At 38.4% G+C, this 14,164-nt stretch overlaps 2 protein-coding genes across 2 annotated transcripts; both read left to right on the top strand.

The window, feature by feature from the left end:
* The first annotated feature begins 3,100 nt into the window (after nt 1-3,100).
* On the top strand, nt 3,101-4,984 carry LOC147869733 (uncharacterized). Its single transcript, XM_087332581.1, has 2 exons — nt 3,101-3,180; nt 4,149-4,984. Exon 2 carries the CDS (start codon nt 4,153-4,155, stop codon nt 4,828-4,830), a length of 678 nt encoding a protein of 225 aa, XP_087188707.1. The 5' UTR covers nt 3,101-3,180; nt 4,149-4,152; the 3' UTR covers nt 4,831-4,984.
* A 2,604-nt stretch (nt 4,985-7,588) lies between these two features.
* LOC147869734 (exocyst complex component EXO70I-like) lies at nt 7,589-9,674 on the top strand. Its single transcript, XM_087332592.1, has one exon. It carries the CDS (start codon nt 7,632-7,634, stop codon nt 9,633-9,635), a length of 2,004 nt encoding a protein of 667 aa, XP_087188718.1. The 5' UTR covers nt 7,589-7,631; the 3' UTR covers nt 9,636-9,674.
* The last annotated feature ends 4,490 nt before the right edge of the window (nt 9,675-14,164 follow it).

A 14,164-nucleotide genomic window follows, 5' to 3' on the forward strand; every position in this document is an offset into this window, starting at 1 on the left:
TTTTATAACATATTGTATATACATCATTCTTTCTAGAATATATATACACATACATGAGCTCAAGGTACAATGTTTGAATCCTAAATTGGTTCTTACATGACATGCATTGGCAATGCTCGATCCAATGTTGGATATTAAAACTATCTTGCTCGTTACTATGCAAATGAACATGCATGGAGCCATCCTTCCACCACAAGCATGTTGGGCCATTGCTCATTTAGAGTGTCAAAGTTCATCATGGACCAATAGGTCAGTCAAGTTGGTGCAACACTAGCGTTCACATTTATAATATTTTCATTTTGAACACCTACAACTACTAATCATAGAGTCACAAACCATTGAAGATCAATGAGTAAGCTTACTAATGCCTACAACGTTTCCTATATTTGGAAAGGAAATCCATCCATAATGACAAATCTCAATAATTCACAAAATTATAAAATCATAAGTGGATAGATAAATGATCAAACTTTCTAACATTTATTAGATATTCTTGGATTTGATCCTTTGTGGTGGTGCATTTTAATTTCTTGTTTTCCGCCATACAAGCAAGTTTGTGGCCACATAATCATGCACTCGATTTGAACTTAGATTTATGGACACGTTATTTTTATGACATGACAATGAAAAGAAGCATAATATTACAACCTATACATATTTTCATAACAAAAAATTGGCAATTGTTGAAGTCATAGCATTTTCATTGCACCAATAGTTGGTTCATATCTAAAGGCATGAAATTTAAGGTGTGATATGACTTGTGCATTTAGCTTATAGAAAGATTATATTGAGTTTATCAACAAGCACACAACTGTCAATAGTTGTATGGAGTTTTTGAATCTTGTAGTAGTGTTTAATATAGAGAGATTGCCTCATCGATGTTGTTGTGTGACGCACCATGTATAACATATATGTTAATGGGATCCATACATCATTTTCAATATGTTTGATATTAAGGTGTAGCAATCCATGCATACTAGAAATCAAAGAATGTTTCACACATTACCGTAATTTGCTCGCTTTCTGTCAAAAAAAAATTTGTAGAAATACATTAGATTTAGCATTTTTTGTGAAAATGAGCAAATAAAAGGGTGTCATTATGCATAGAGTTTCAAAGTGCTATTTGTTTTTCATATGTAAAAGTTAAAACCCAAGGGTCTAAACTCTTGAGGTACCATAGAAGTTCCCGCTTATTTATAAGATACAAAACTTAAATTACAACAAACTCTCTATGATTTTTAGCATTTGACGTGTTGAATATATTCGTATGTATGGGTTGAGATGATATATTCACGTCGTTCCATTTTGTATACCATACCTAGTCTCTCTTACTTGTGAATCATTTTTAGGGCTCTGCAAGTACTTTCACTTCAACACGGCTCTACTCTTCAGAGAAATTATCTTATTTCACTATCACAACGTTTCCCAATTTGTTGCAAACTACATACCTATGTAGTCCACGTGATTGAGGGAGTTCAAACCATAATTTTCCAATATCTCAAAGGTTATGTTTAGCTTAGAAGAAACAACATTGAGGTTACTCTCACAATTTCCCATGACATCTTGAGTTATTGTGTTCACCCTAGTATGGCGAGTTTCCAAAAGCAAGCCGATAGATAATTCATTATCTTAAGTCCTCTATGTAAATATTCACTTACCACATCCTAAGATGTCAAAATCTGGTGCCTATGGGCAAGTGTGTCTATATTTACAATCTATCAAGGAGCATACCTTGCTACCAACAAATAATGATCAATGTATCATGCCCTCAATTCTATTGTTCAAATTCACATTGTGCTTCACACATGAGCATAGGTTTCTTTGCTCATCTTATAATCAAACACATATGCATAGGTGTCTAACTCATCTTATAACCAGTGATTCGGTCGTAATGATTGTTCATAATGCCATATTATTGACGGTAGGATAGAATAATGCTTTATGCATCAAACACTTCCAAAGCTTGCAATACATTTTCATTGATTTGTTTGAAATTTCCTCCTTCACAAAAAAGAAAGAAGTAAACGACAAATTGAATACAATGAATGAGCCATCTTGTTTCCTCCGAATGGGGTCGTATATGATAAAGTGTTGCCAATATGCCTACAACCATGGAGGTTCAATGTGAGTTGGGGACCAGGTGCACGAATAGTAGCAATGGTTCATGTCTGACTTAAATAAATATCAAAATCTAGTTGGAAAAGATTGCGTGGATAAGAATTTCAAATAAACAGCAGCGACATGTTTTGGGATTTCAAATAAGCGGTAGCGACATATATTTTATTTTCCAAGTATTTTCCTACATCACGGATGCAAACAAAGTGACTTGGGAAGCTTCATGTGGTCTATATGCAGCGACATTACACAAAAAGAACCAAGGACAAGAAGAACATAAAGCAACAGATGACGAATCGCACGCAAAAAAGGCCAGAGCAACGGAAAAACCCTACTCATATGTATCTACAAAGAGGGAGTTTCTACATTCACGTAAAACAATATGGCACATGTCCGAGGGTGTGGCGTAGTTTTTCTTTTCAGCTCATCGATGAAAAGATGGTTTACTTACTTTCTCTAAGGGGGATTTTATTTATTTATTTATTTATTTTTTTTTTTGGGGGGGGGGGGGGGGGGGGGTTCTCTTAAGACAAAGAGTCATGTGCTTGAGGCGACCGACAAAATGCGAAACATTGTCGGGTGTGGTACAAAGAGAAGATATGTACATTCATACATATACATTCGTGTGTGCTCCCATCGTCCGGCCAAATGAATGAATGAATGAATGCATAATGGTAATAATAATACTACATAATGAGAAGCATCTCATCTCAGCGGCTTCAAGAAGTAGCAAAGGAGTCTACTGAGAGAGAGAAGGAGAGAGAGAAGGAGAGAGAGAGAGAGAGACACACACACACACACAGAAACAGAAAAATCAGAGAAGACAGAGAGGAAAAGAGACATGACGGAAAAAGGGTGAGCGGGGGGCGGGAGCAGAAGGCCTTGCCACGTCGCCCACCTCTTCTTATATAAATAGATGCCATGGCTATAGCTTTCCTCGCTTTGCCTCTTCTTCCTCCTTCTCCTTCTCCTTCTCCTTCTCCTTCTCCTTCTGTTCTCTTCTGTTCTGTTCTGTTCTGCGTGCAGGCCCTTCCCTCCCTCCCCCTTCCTTTTGGGGCTTTTCAGGTAAAGCAAACAAACAACATCCATTGCTCTCTCTCTCTCTCTCTCTCTCTTCCCCATGTTTTTTTTCCCCCTTCTTCTTCTTCTTCTTCGTGTTTTCGGTTCCCATATGTCTCCCTCCCTTCCTCGTATTTGTTTTTTTTCCCTCTTTTACCTGTCTGAACCGAAATTCTCTGCCTGCCTCGCCCCCCCCCAACCACTCTCTTTTTTTAGGGTTTCGTGAGTGTTATGTGTTTTTACCCTCTTACTCTTCCTTTCTGTTTCTATGCAGGGTTTCAGAAAATCATTTGCCGAAGCTTTTCTTCCTCTCTGTGATTCTCTCGTATGTCTATGTGCTCTATTTATTTATCAGATTCTTCTTGTATTGCAAAAAAATTCGCGTCCCCCCCGCCCCCCCTTTCGAAATTGAGCCTAAATTTAACTCCTTTTCTCCGAAAATTGTGCTTTTACTCCAGATTTAGGGTTTCCCCTTTCAAATTCAAAGCGAGTTTCCATAATTTTCTTTGATGCGAAATAATCATAGTTAACAGCGCAGGATTTGCGTTAAGGTTTTAATTACCCGCAAATTGTGCTTTTACTCCAGATTTAGGGTTTCCCCTTTCAAATTCAAAGCGAGTTTCCATAAATTTTTTTGATGCGAAATAATCATAGTTAACAGCGCAGGATTTGCGTTAAGGTTTTAATTACCCGTCTGAATCATATCCATTTAAATTTAGCCCAATTTCTTGAGAAAACCTGTTTTCGAGGCTCTTTTCTTCTGTATTAGATTTTGTTATTTGGTTAAAAGACAAGCGTTACGGTTTACTAAATGTCCCAATTTCTTTGCTGCATATCATATACTATGACCGAATCGATCTGTATGGATAAGGCTAGGTTTAGGTTTGAAATTGTCTCTCGCTACATTTTCTTCTTCATGTTTCCTAGGAGTTATTGCAACTCTAACAAATCTTTCTCTTCTCTTGCACACACAGAGAGATGGAGGAGAAAATGAATATGCAAGAACCTGTGGTTACTTCATCTTCTTCATCTTCTTTATCCTCCATGGTTACTGATGGAAAGCCTCCTTTGCCGCCTTCTACTAAGGCTGCTATTCAAAACTATCACCAGACATTAAAGCTTTTACACAATCACCAGATATATTATAGTAACATTCATGTTAATCATCGCCATAGTACCTCCAGTAACCCTAGATCTGTTGTTGGATTGAATCTTTCTAACCATCACCACAGTAATCCTAACCATGGTAACCAACATAATGTGAACCGTACCAACCATCACAATTCAAACCGTTGTAGCCCTAACTTTCCTAACCATATTAACCTTCACTATGGGAACCATTCTAACCCTTCTAACCTTCACCATACGAACCATTCTAACCAAAGTAACCATGCAAATCATCATCATCCTCCTTCATCAGTTACTGTTCATAATGAAGGTGAAGAACATAATCAGCATCCAAGACAATGTTTATGTTCTCCTACTACACATGAGGGATCTTTTAGGTGTAGATTGCACAGATCAAACACTAATACAAACAAGAACTCAACCAATATAATCAACCCATCCTCCTCCTCCTCTAAATGGCCTAACAAAGTGTCCAAGATTACCTCTCATTTCCATTCATCCCCAGGGACATCAATTGAGGCTCAATAATAATGATAACGGTTACTGAGAGAACTGAGGATGGCAATCTGTCTTCTTATTTCTCTTCATGTCCACAATTTCATTGGCTGTAATTTGCTTCTGATGAGGATGGTCGTTATTATGGAGTTGAACGAGGCAGCACACTGATTATTTATATTGTTCCGTTTTGTGTTTCCATCGATATTTAGAGTTAGAATCTGACGAAACACCCGAAACAATGAACGAAGAGGGAATCTGTATAAAGACATTGAGTATGTGTATATTGTCTATGTGCCTGGATATGTGTATAGTGATTCTCCATAAATTTCCAAAAGTGCCCTTTAGCGAGAATTGATTTGAATGCAATCAGCCTTCCCATCCCCATTTTAAAGTCTCTGTTCATATGGCCATCGTACCTCAGACTGAAAAATCAGCTTGTAACAGACTATACAAGCTGTGAACGTGGGAATCAAGGAACCATAGGTAGGGTATGTACATGTTGCGAATACATCCATGGTAGCCCCTACACATGAACTGGCGTACAGATGCAAAAATCAGCTGAATTGGCCAGGAGTTTGGATTTTACCAAAGCAGACAGAAATTATTCAGTGCCCTATAGGAAACAGATAATGGAGACACATTTTGTTGGATAGGAGCATGAGGTTAGAGAACACTAAATAAATGGGTAGTGAACCATACATGCTATAGGTGAGTGCCCACTGCAATAATAATTGTATGCGTATGTAGCATAGCTCTGTCTATGTAAAGTAATGGAAAATGTGACTAATGTATGCAGCAATCTTTCACTAAGCTTAACCGAAAAGAAAGGCGAAGAAAATTACTGAAAATAGTCTTACTTCAACTTGTTACAGAAAGTTTAAAAAATATATATATATGCTGTTGAATCATGAAACTCCTAAATTACAAACCAAAATAAGATTAATCAATGTATTAATGGACACAGTCTATGTATATTTACACTATACATTAGTTAATTCCACCTGTTAATTATAACCGGGTATAATTATTATTGTCAGTTTTATATTGGTTATTATCCATTTAACTCCATTTCCATTATTTGAAACATGAATCACATGCATCGATCACATATTTATAAGGTTTATAAGGTGCAAGTCTACGTCAGTTCTATGAGAGGGCGAAGAATTTTGTACAAACAAAATTCTACCATGGGGAAAGTTTCCCTCGTTATGGATGTAATTATGGAAAAAAAGTATACTGTTCATAAATTGGGGTGCCCGTGAATAAAAAAGGTACATAGATTTTGGTAAAGTTGCATTGATCATGCCAAAGGAGTTTTATGTAATGAAAAATTGTATGTAATGAAAGTATAAACAAGAGCGATATAATTAAGCACGGAATGAATTGCTCATCATACATGTCGCAAACAAATCAATTAAGATTCATGGGGCCAACTTGAGTTTTACCTTTGTTCTTCCTAAAGATTGGGTGGGATAGCTTTGATTTTGTAAACAAGGTAATAGACAACAAGTTTCCATGAAAGGTGGTTCTGAGTCAATTTTAGGACAACGCATGTTCATAAGGATGAAGATGATGAAATGTGAGATGTCCGATGGGCATGTTCTCCTCCAAAGAAATATATATTTGAAACAAATGAATAATATATACTGTGTAGCTAAAACATAAGTGACATAATATGGCAGGATTAGTAATACATTTGTATGGTTGTAGTAATGATAAATATAGCCCACAAATTGTATGTAATGACCTGGGACCCCTATGGGTAGGGTTCAATGATTAGGTCACTTGATTTGATGAGGTGGTATAGTTGGTAGAAACTTGTGCCCCTAATAAATGCTACTTAACATATCAGATTATTGTGTGTTCGATGTTTCAAACTTTATGAGTGTAGATCACGTTTATTTATGAGTAATTTAAAATTCTGTGTTGATGCATTACGATTTGCTACACAACCAATCACTCACTTCTAGACTCTAGATATGCAAAGGTTCTAAAGTTAGATGTATGGAAAATGTTACTTCAAGATAACTTAGTTTTAATGGGCTGTTTGTGATGGAAGATGAACCCTTTTTGGCTAGAATTGCTCTACATATTAGTCCTGCAAGACATGGTCAAAGCCAATACCTTTGGATTTGGATTCATGGCAATTGTCTTTATGATGTTCCACTCATATCTCATATTTGGGGTTGTTTCCATGGGACATTTCGCCAATCAATTGATCCTAAATCTTCCATTACTATGTCTTATTGGTCAAACAATATTCCTAGCTATTTGGGTGATCCACTTTGCATGGCCGTGTGTTAAATTATTAAAATCAATGCCAAAATGTAAAGATAGAATTCAATGTTAATGTGGTTGACATTTGTTATTCAAGAACTATGTTGCAGACAACTTCCTATGTTGAATATTGCATCTAGATATGTCATTGTTGTTTGGGAGAGTATAATTGGCTACAAAGAAAGCAAGGCCAACAAGAATGTTGGAGTAGAAATCTATGCTCAAGTGATAGAAAACCCTCCATGCCCAAAAAATGGTTCTAAAGTTCCTAATATTTCTAAAGTTCCTAAAACCCTCATTTCATATCTATCCCATTTCTGTATATAATAAACGGTTCGGTTTTAGTTTCATAATGTTTTCTCTGCCCCTGCCACCTCTGCGCCTGTCTGGACGAGGAGACTTAGTCTGTCTTCCACTTCTCTGCCTAATTTTTTCTCTGCATTCCACGCAGTCAGTGGCCTGCAGGCTGCGATATCTAAATTCCTATACCTGTACATGTTATTCCCCATCCATCCATCCATCCATCATCACCATCAGATTTCTCATTATTCTCCATGCCCCCCGTCGACCATGACCAGCAACACACGCTCCTCATTTCTGCACGCTCCAACCTCTCCCAACGCCTGGGGGAGCTCGCAACGGTCGAGGAACGATTAATCCACACTCACACCAGATTGGTTGGAATCCATGAGAAGGTCCCTTTCCTCCGCTCCGCCATGGCGCCCATCCAAGCCCGGGCGTCTGTCGTATCAGGCCTCACATCCCAACTTGATGCTGCCCTTGACACCATATTGTCCGTCATCCGCATCTTTGAATCCATCCACACCATCCAAGGGACGCTAAATGCGGACGATCCGAAGCACGACCTCCGCAAATACTTGGCTATGGTTTGCTCTATGGAAAGGTATCTTCAAACGATTCGAGATATCTATCCTCCATCGTTGGATTCGTTAGATGACGTCCTGGATTTTCTGGTAGATACCAAACTTCTCGATCCTTATAGCCTCAGAATGCTCGGCGAACAGCTCCAACAATCCAAATGCCTCAATCCCCACCAAGAAATGATAAAAAAGGACCCTCTAAAAAAGGCATTGCTCAAGTTGGAAGAGGAATTCGAGAGGCTTTTGACCGAAAGCTTTAGGGTCATAGACCTTTCAAAACATTTAACTAGCAGTTCTGGGGCTACGGGGGATGATCAAACTTCAGAGCAGAATACCACTCCATCCCCTATCCAGCATGTGGAACTAATGGATCCCGATACCAGTAACAAGATTCTAGTAATCTCGGATAGACTCAAGGTGAATGGAAGAATAGAGTATTGCCTTGAGGTTTATAAGGCAATAAGGGTGAAGATCGTGATGAAATCGATAGTTACTCTTAAACCAGAGTACCTTAGAGCCTACTCCATGGAGGAATTGAATGGTATGGAGTGGGAAGACATCCGTGAGAACCTCTTTCTATGGTCGAGACATGTGAAAGCCATTGTAATGGTGCTGATGGCCCAAGAAAAAGAAGTCTGCGAGAGGGCTTTCCATACCCTTGACCCTCCGGAGCGTACAAAGTGCTTTGCCGACATTGTCAAGAAATCTAATATTTCTATCTTCTTCCGGTTCATAGAGTCTGTGGCATCAACCAATCATCGGCCCGAAGCCATGCTCGTTGGATTGCTACAAATAATCCAAGGCTTGGGGTATATCAAGTATGAAATTTCCGGAGTGTTTGGGGGATGCCCGGACATGCTGAAGGAGATTGAGGCGATGCACTGGACCCTGTCATTCCACGTGATGAGGGTCTATCGGATACTCGTCGTGACAACAGAGACCTTGAAATCACGAATGCCGAGCGACGGTGGGAAGGACTTCAATGCGAGGTATATCGTCAATTACATAAGTATGATATTCCGAGACTATAAAGATGCAATGGCGGAGGCCTTGAGATTGCAAAACCGTAGCGTGAATGCTGGTGGGGCTGGAGCTATCATGATATCGAACCTACAAAATGCTGCCCTTAGCATGATGGGCGCGTTAGAGAAGAACCTAGAACACCGAGCATCGACTTGCTACGAAGATCCCATCTTGGCACATGTCTTCCTCATGAACAACTACCAGTACGTCTTGGTAAGATTGAAGGAATGTGTGGAACTCGCCGATTGCTTGGGGGAAGAGTTCATGACCAAGTGGAGGCGCAAGGTGGAGTTCAACTTGAGGAGCTACATGAAGAAGGTATGGGAGAATTTGGTCTCGAATTTAGGCAGAGAGGGGTTGCAGGTAGGTCGAAACCGAGGTGTGTCGAGAGACCTCGTAATGAAGAGGGTGGAGTCCTTTAATGTAGCCTTCGAGGAGGTGTGCCGGAAACAAGTGCAGTGGGTGATTCTTGATAATAGTCTTAGACAGAATGTGCTTGCGGCGGTAACCGAACTGCTTGTCCGGGCCTATCGTGCCTTCATGCAATCATATGGCTCTTATTTGGAAGAGGGTGTGCCCCCACACCATAGGGTCCACAAATACACGGTGGACATGCTTGAGACCATGGTGGGAAGTCTTTTCCAAGGGAAGTGAATTACCTCCTCATCCTATCATCATGACATGGAATAAAAATAATGGATAGGAACTGTAATATTTTAAGCCTGAAGGAGTTTTGTACACGCGCACTAGCTCCGTTGTATTGCATGTGCTTTTGTTTTAAATGATTTTGTGTAGCTCTCCTTGGATACATAAGCCACCCTGTGCCACATGTATGTATATTGAATTTTTTTTTCTCTTCAGATGCATACCTCCATGCCTATTTCAAAACTTTGTTCTTCCTTTTCCAACCTTGTGTAGCTCTCCTTGGATACATAAGCCACCTTCTGCCACATGTATATTGAATTTTTTTTTCTCTTCAGATGCATACCTCCATGCCTATTTCAAAACTTTGTTCTTCCTCATGATGCCCATTCCATCTTTGAGGTGCAATACAACTTGGTTCATTCCTTTCTGAACTTTCTATGCTGAAATCATAAGAGTGAATCTATAGTGTTTGAGAATGATAATGAATTATTTGAGAATGAAAAACTTAAAACATTACAAGTTGTTAGCATTTGAGAATAATAATGAAGGACTTGAGACTGAAAAAACTCAAAAACATCACAAGTTGTGAAACATCATGGTGTTAATGTGAACCAACACATTTAATTTCCTTGATGACCTGATTAGTATCCATACATGATAAGATTCTCATACAAGGGAACATTGTTTGCATAATTATGAAATCCTTGGTTATGTGCATCAACCAATATGTGAAGGTTCACCATGAGCCCCATAGGTTCCGAGTAAACAAGGTAATAGACAACAGGTTTCTGTGAAAGGTTTTGAGTATCTATTCCATGTGAATCCTTATTCAACTGTTGAACATGCCGTGAGACATTTTATAAACACAACTGCTCATAAGGAGGAAGATCTTAAAAGAGGTTGGTACCATAAAAGTGGTATCATGGAATGTGAGATGGGCATGTTCTCCTCGTAAGAAATATATATTTGTGATAAACGAATGGGATATATTATGTGTAGGTATGGCTAACAATCAGCAACGGTTCGGTTTGAATTGAACCTAACTGCGAAACCGTGGCTTAACGGTTTCAACGGTTTGGTTCAAGTTTATGTTTTTTAAAACGGTTCGGTTCGGTTTTAACAGTCTGAAACCACGGTTTAACGGTTTTTTATTTTCTATTTTTTATATTTGTTTAAATAAATTTAGAAATTGTTTTCAAACAATCTTTTCATTTTTAGACTTTATTCTCACATTTTAGGAACATCTTAAAAATTTTAAAAATTTTAAAAAATGAAATATTATAAATTTTTAAAAAATTAAAAATTAAACCTATGTTGAAAACCGAAACTGAACCACGAAACCGCAGTTTTTACAGTTTAACGATTTAACAATTTGGTTCAGGTTTCAAAAATGTTAAACGGTTCGGTTTGGACCCTCTTAAACCAAACCGTTGTCGATTGTTAGGTATGGCAATATTTGTGTGGTAGTAGAAATGGTAAATATTTCCCACAAAGTGTATGTAATGATCCCTTTGGATAGGCTTCAATGATGGTCACTTGATTTGATGAGGTGGTATGGTTGGTAGGGACGTATGCCCCTAATAAATGTGACTCAATGTATTGGATTATTGTGTTCAATACTTCAAATCTATGAGCGTGCGAATCACGTTTATTTATGAGTAATTTAAATGTGTGTTGATGCATCACCGTTGGACTCTACATATGCAAAGGTTGTAAAGTTAGATGTATGGAAAAGGTTACATCAAGGTAACCTTGGGTTTACTTTTCAATCTACACAACATTGGTCATCTTGGAGTAGTATTTGGTAAGTGATGCATGATGAATATTTTATGCCTAGAATTCCTTTACATATTGGTTGTATAAGATGCGATCAAAGCCAATACCTTTGGATTTGGATCCATGGTAGTCATCTCTATCATGTTTTGTTCATATTTGGGGTTTTTTTTGTGGGACATCGGGAATCCACCTATTGATTGCACCTTAATCTTCCATTACACTTTCTTATTAGTCAAATTAACATTTTTCCTAGCTCTGTGGGGATATGGGGAATCCATCTTCTTCTTCTTTTATAAAAGATTTTCTTCAATAGTATTAAGAACACAACGCCCAAAGGCTAGAACTTGAACCTAGCTACCAAGAAGGTTACAACTTTCTTTATACACTAATATAAATATACGAGGATGTTTATATTTGTTGATATTCAAAGAGTCCATGGAAGTCGATATTGCCATTGAGGCTCTTGAGCTACCATTGTAAATAGGGGCACCTTTTTCCATAAGTGAAGAAGCTTTTTCCTTTTCTTGTTCATAGTATCTGGGGAACCCTGCATATTGTCATACTGACCACGGACTACAGCCAACAAGTTCTCCCATAACTCAAACAACACATCTAAGAGATGAATGTCTACCCCATCATAAAGTCGTTTACATCGATATTTCCATAATACCCATAATGTTATTGTGGACATAGTTTTCCAAATTTGGACGGATCGCACCTACTTTCGAGGTTGCTGGAAAGGACTAACTAATATCAATCTTCCATTATGTATTGTCATTGCCTCATGAACATCGTTTGCCTCATACAACATTAAACCGGAGTGTAATACTCCCCACATCGTTGATCCCCATGAGAATAAGCAACCTACATTTATTGTTAGGAATAAAGACACGACTTCCTTCCATACTTGTTGAGCAAAAGAACAAGACCATAAGACATGGTTGGTAGTCTCTTGAGGTTCATGGCAAATGGCACATTGCCGCAAATTGGGTGTCACATTCCCTTTCAATGCATGACCAATTGGTAGAGCCATATGCACTAATAACCATCGAAAGAGAATAAATTTAGTTGGCCCCTCAAATGACCATATCCATTTCCAATAGGTTCTCAAATGCAAAGTGGAAACACCCCAATTGGTCCAATGTTTCTGAGCCGCTGGTATCTTTACATTATGAGAGAGCAGTAATGATCTTCCAAGTTTTACTGAGTACTGAAAAAAGGGGACCTTTACGATCTTTTCCCCCAAGGAGTGTGACCAAAGCCAACCCCCTGGATCCCAAGTTAATCTTGCAACATGATCTTTTGAATATAACCACATGATATCACACATATGAGCAATTGATGGATAAGGATCAAGGATCCATTTCTTTCCGGTTTTAGCAACCACTCTAACTGGTGCACTTCATAAGTCCTGTAGATAATTGCAATGAAAGGTATAAGATATGGGGAATCCATCTTGTTTTGGCCTTGGGTACAATTGTTAAATCAATGCCAAAATGTTTAGAGAAAACTCCATGTTAACAGGGTAGACATTTGTTATTGAAAAATATGTAGGATACAATTTCTTATGTCCAATGTTGTATGTACATATGTCCATGTTGATTTGGGAAACTATAATTGGCTAGAAAGAAAGTGAGACTAACTAGAATGTTGGAATAAATATGTATGCTCAAGTGAGAGGAAACTTTTCCTTACCAAAAAAAAGAATACACAACTTGCCTAGAAGCTCGTTGAGGAGAAAAACAATGTTGATTAGAGGCAAAACAAGGTTGATTTCGAGCACTTGGTTATATGGGGGAGGCCTTCCCATAAGTACTTAGTATTATAACTTTAATTATATCATTGATCGTGGCCCACCGCCAATGAATGGTCAAGAAAAAATGCATAAGGAACTTTAGAAATAAGCGAGGTATTGAAAAGCTATGAAATGAGGATATTAAAATATCAAGCCTCACTAGACTTCTCGAAATATGAAAGTAAATTAGGTTAAATTAGATTTCACATGAACACGAAACGATTAACTTTTCGTAAACGAAAGAAGAACTCACATTAATCATTTATCATATTCTATTGAAGCTATAGGTACTAGGTCATGAACAATCTCCTACTGCATTGTGTCATTACGAGTCATTCATACATTTTCAAAAAGTCAGCGTTGAAAAAGAGGCACTTCCGAAACTCTTCCACACTTTGATGAAGGGATAGAATTCGTGAGGGAGAGACTTTCGGATTCAATACGCAAAAAATATCAGTAGATTCAAGATCGATTCGAGCACAAACTCCGTAGTAATTGAGGCCAAGGAAAGAAGATAGATATGGGAATAACATTTGCGGTCTTTTTCTTTGTGTGATACTATATGTACATATGATGGACTTAAAGGAAACTGGGACGGGGTTTGAAGAGCCCTGAAGGCCATCATCGAGTGCGGATCTCTAGGGGGTGGGTGGGTGGGTGTAAGAGAAAAGTGGGAAGCTATTGGGGCCTGTTACGAAGGGGTCAGAGGAGTAATGGCCAGCCTCACCCAAGTGATCGAGTGAGCGGACACGGCATATCCCATTACATTATACATAACATACATATACATAAATTATAGACATGTGTATTTCATAATGTTCTTTATCCAACTTACTAATTCCGATTTAATTTTACCGTGTCTAGACGCGGAGATAGCCGCGGTCCCAAAACGAAGACTCCGTCTGTCTTGCCCCTCTGCCCCCCTCTCTCCTTATTTTGCTCTGCATCCACGCTCTGCCTTCAACAT

Source organism: Azolla caroliniana, unplaced genomic scaffold, assembly GCF_043228905.1.
Source record: "Azolla caroliniana isolate FFs.n. ecotype wild unplaced genomic scaffold, voAzoCaro1.0.p SCAF_1, whole genome shotgun sequence".
Lineage (NCBI taxonomy): Eukaryota > Viridiplantae > Streptophyta > Polypodiopsida > Salviniales > Salviniaceae > Azolla > Azolla caroliniana.

Excerpts from the sequence above, each read along its gene's own strand:
- LOC147869733 (XM_087332581.1), top strand. The coding sequence starts at position 4,153 with ATGGAGGAGAAAATGAATATGCAAGAACCTGTGGTTACTTCATCTTCT.
- LOC147869734 (XM_087332592.1), top strand. The coding sequence starts at position 7,632 with ATGCCCCCCGTCGACCATGACCAGCAACACACGCTCCTCATTTCTGCA.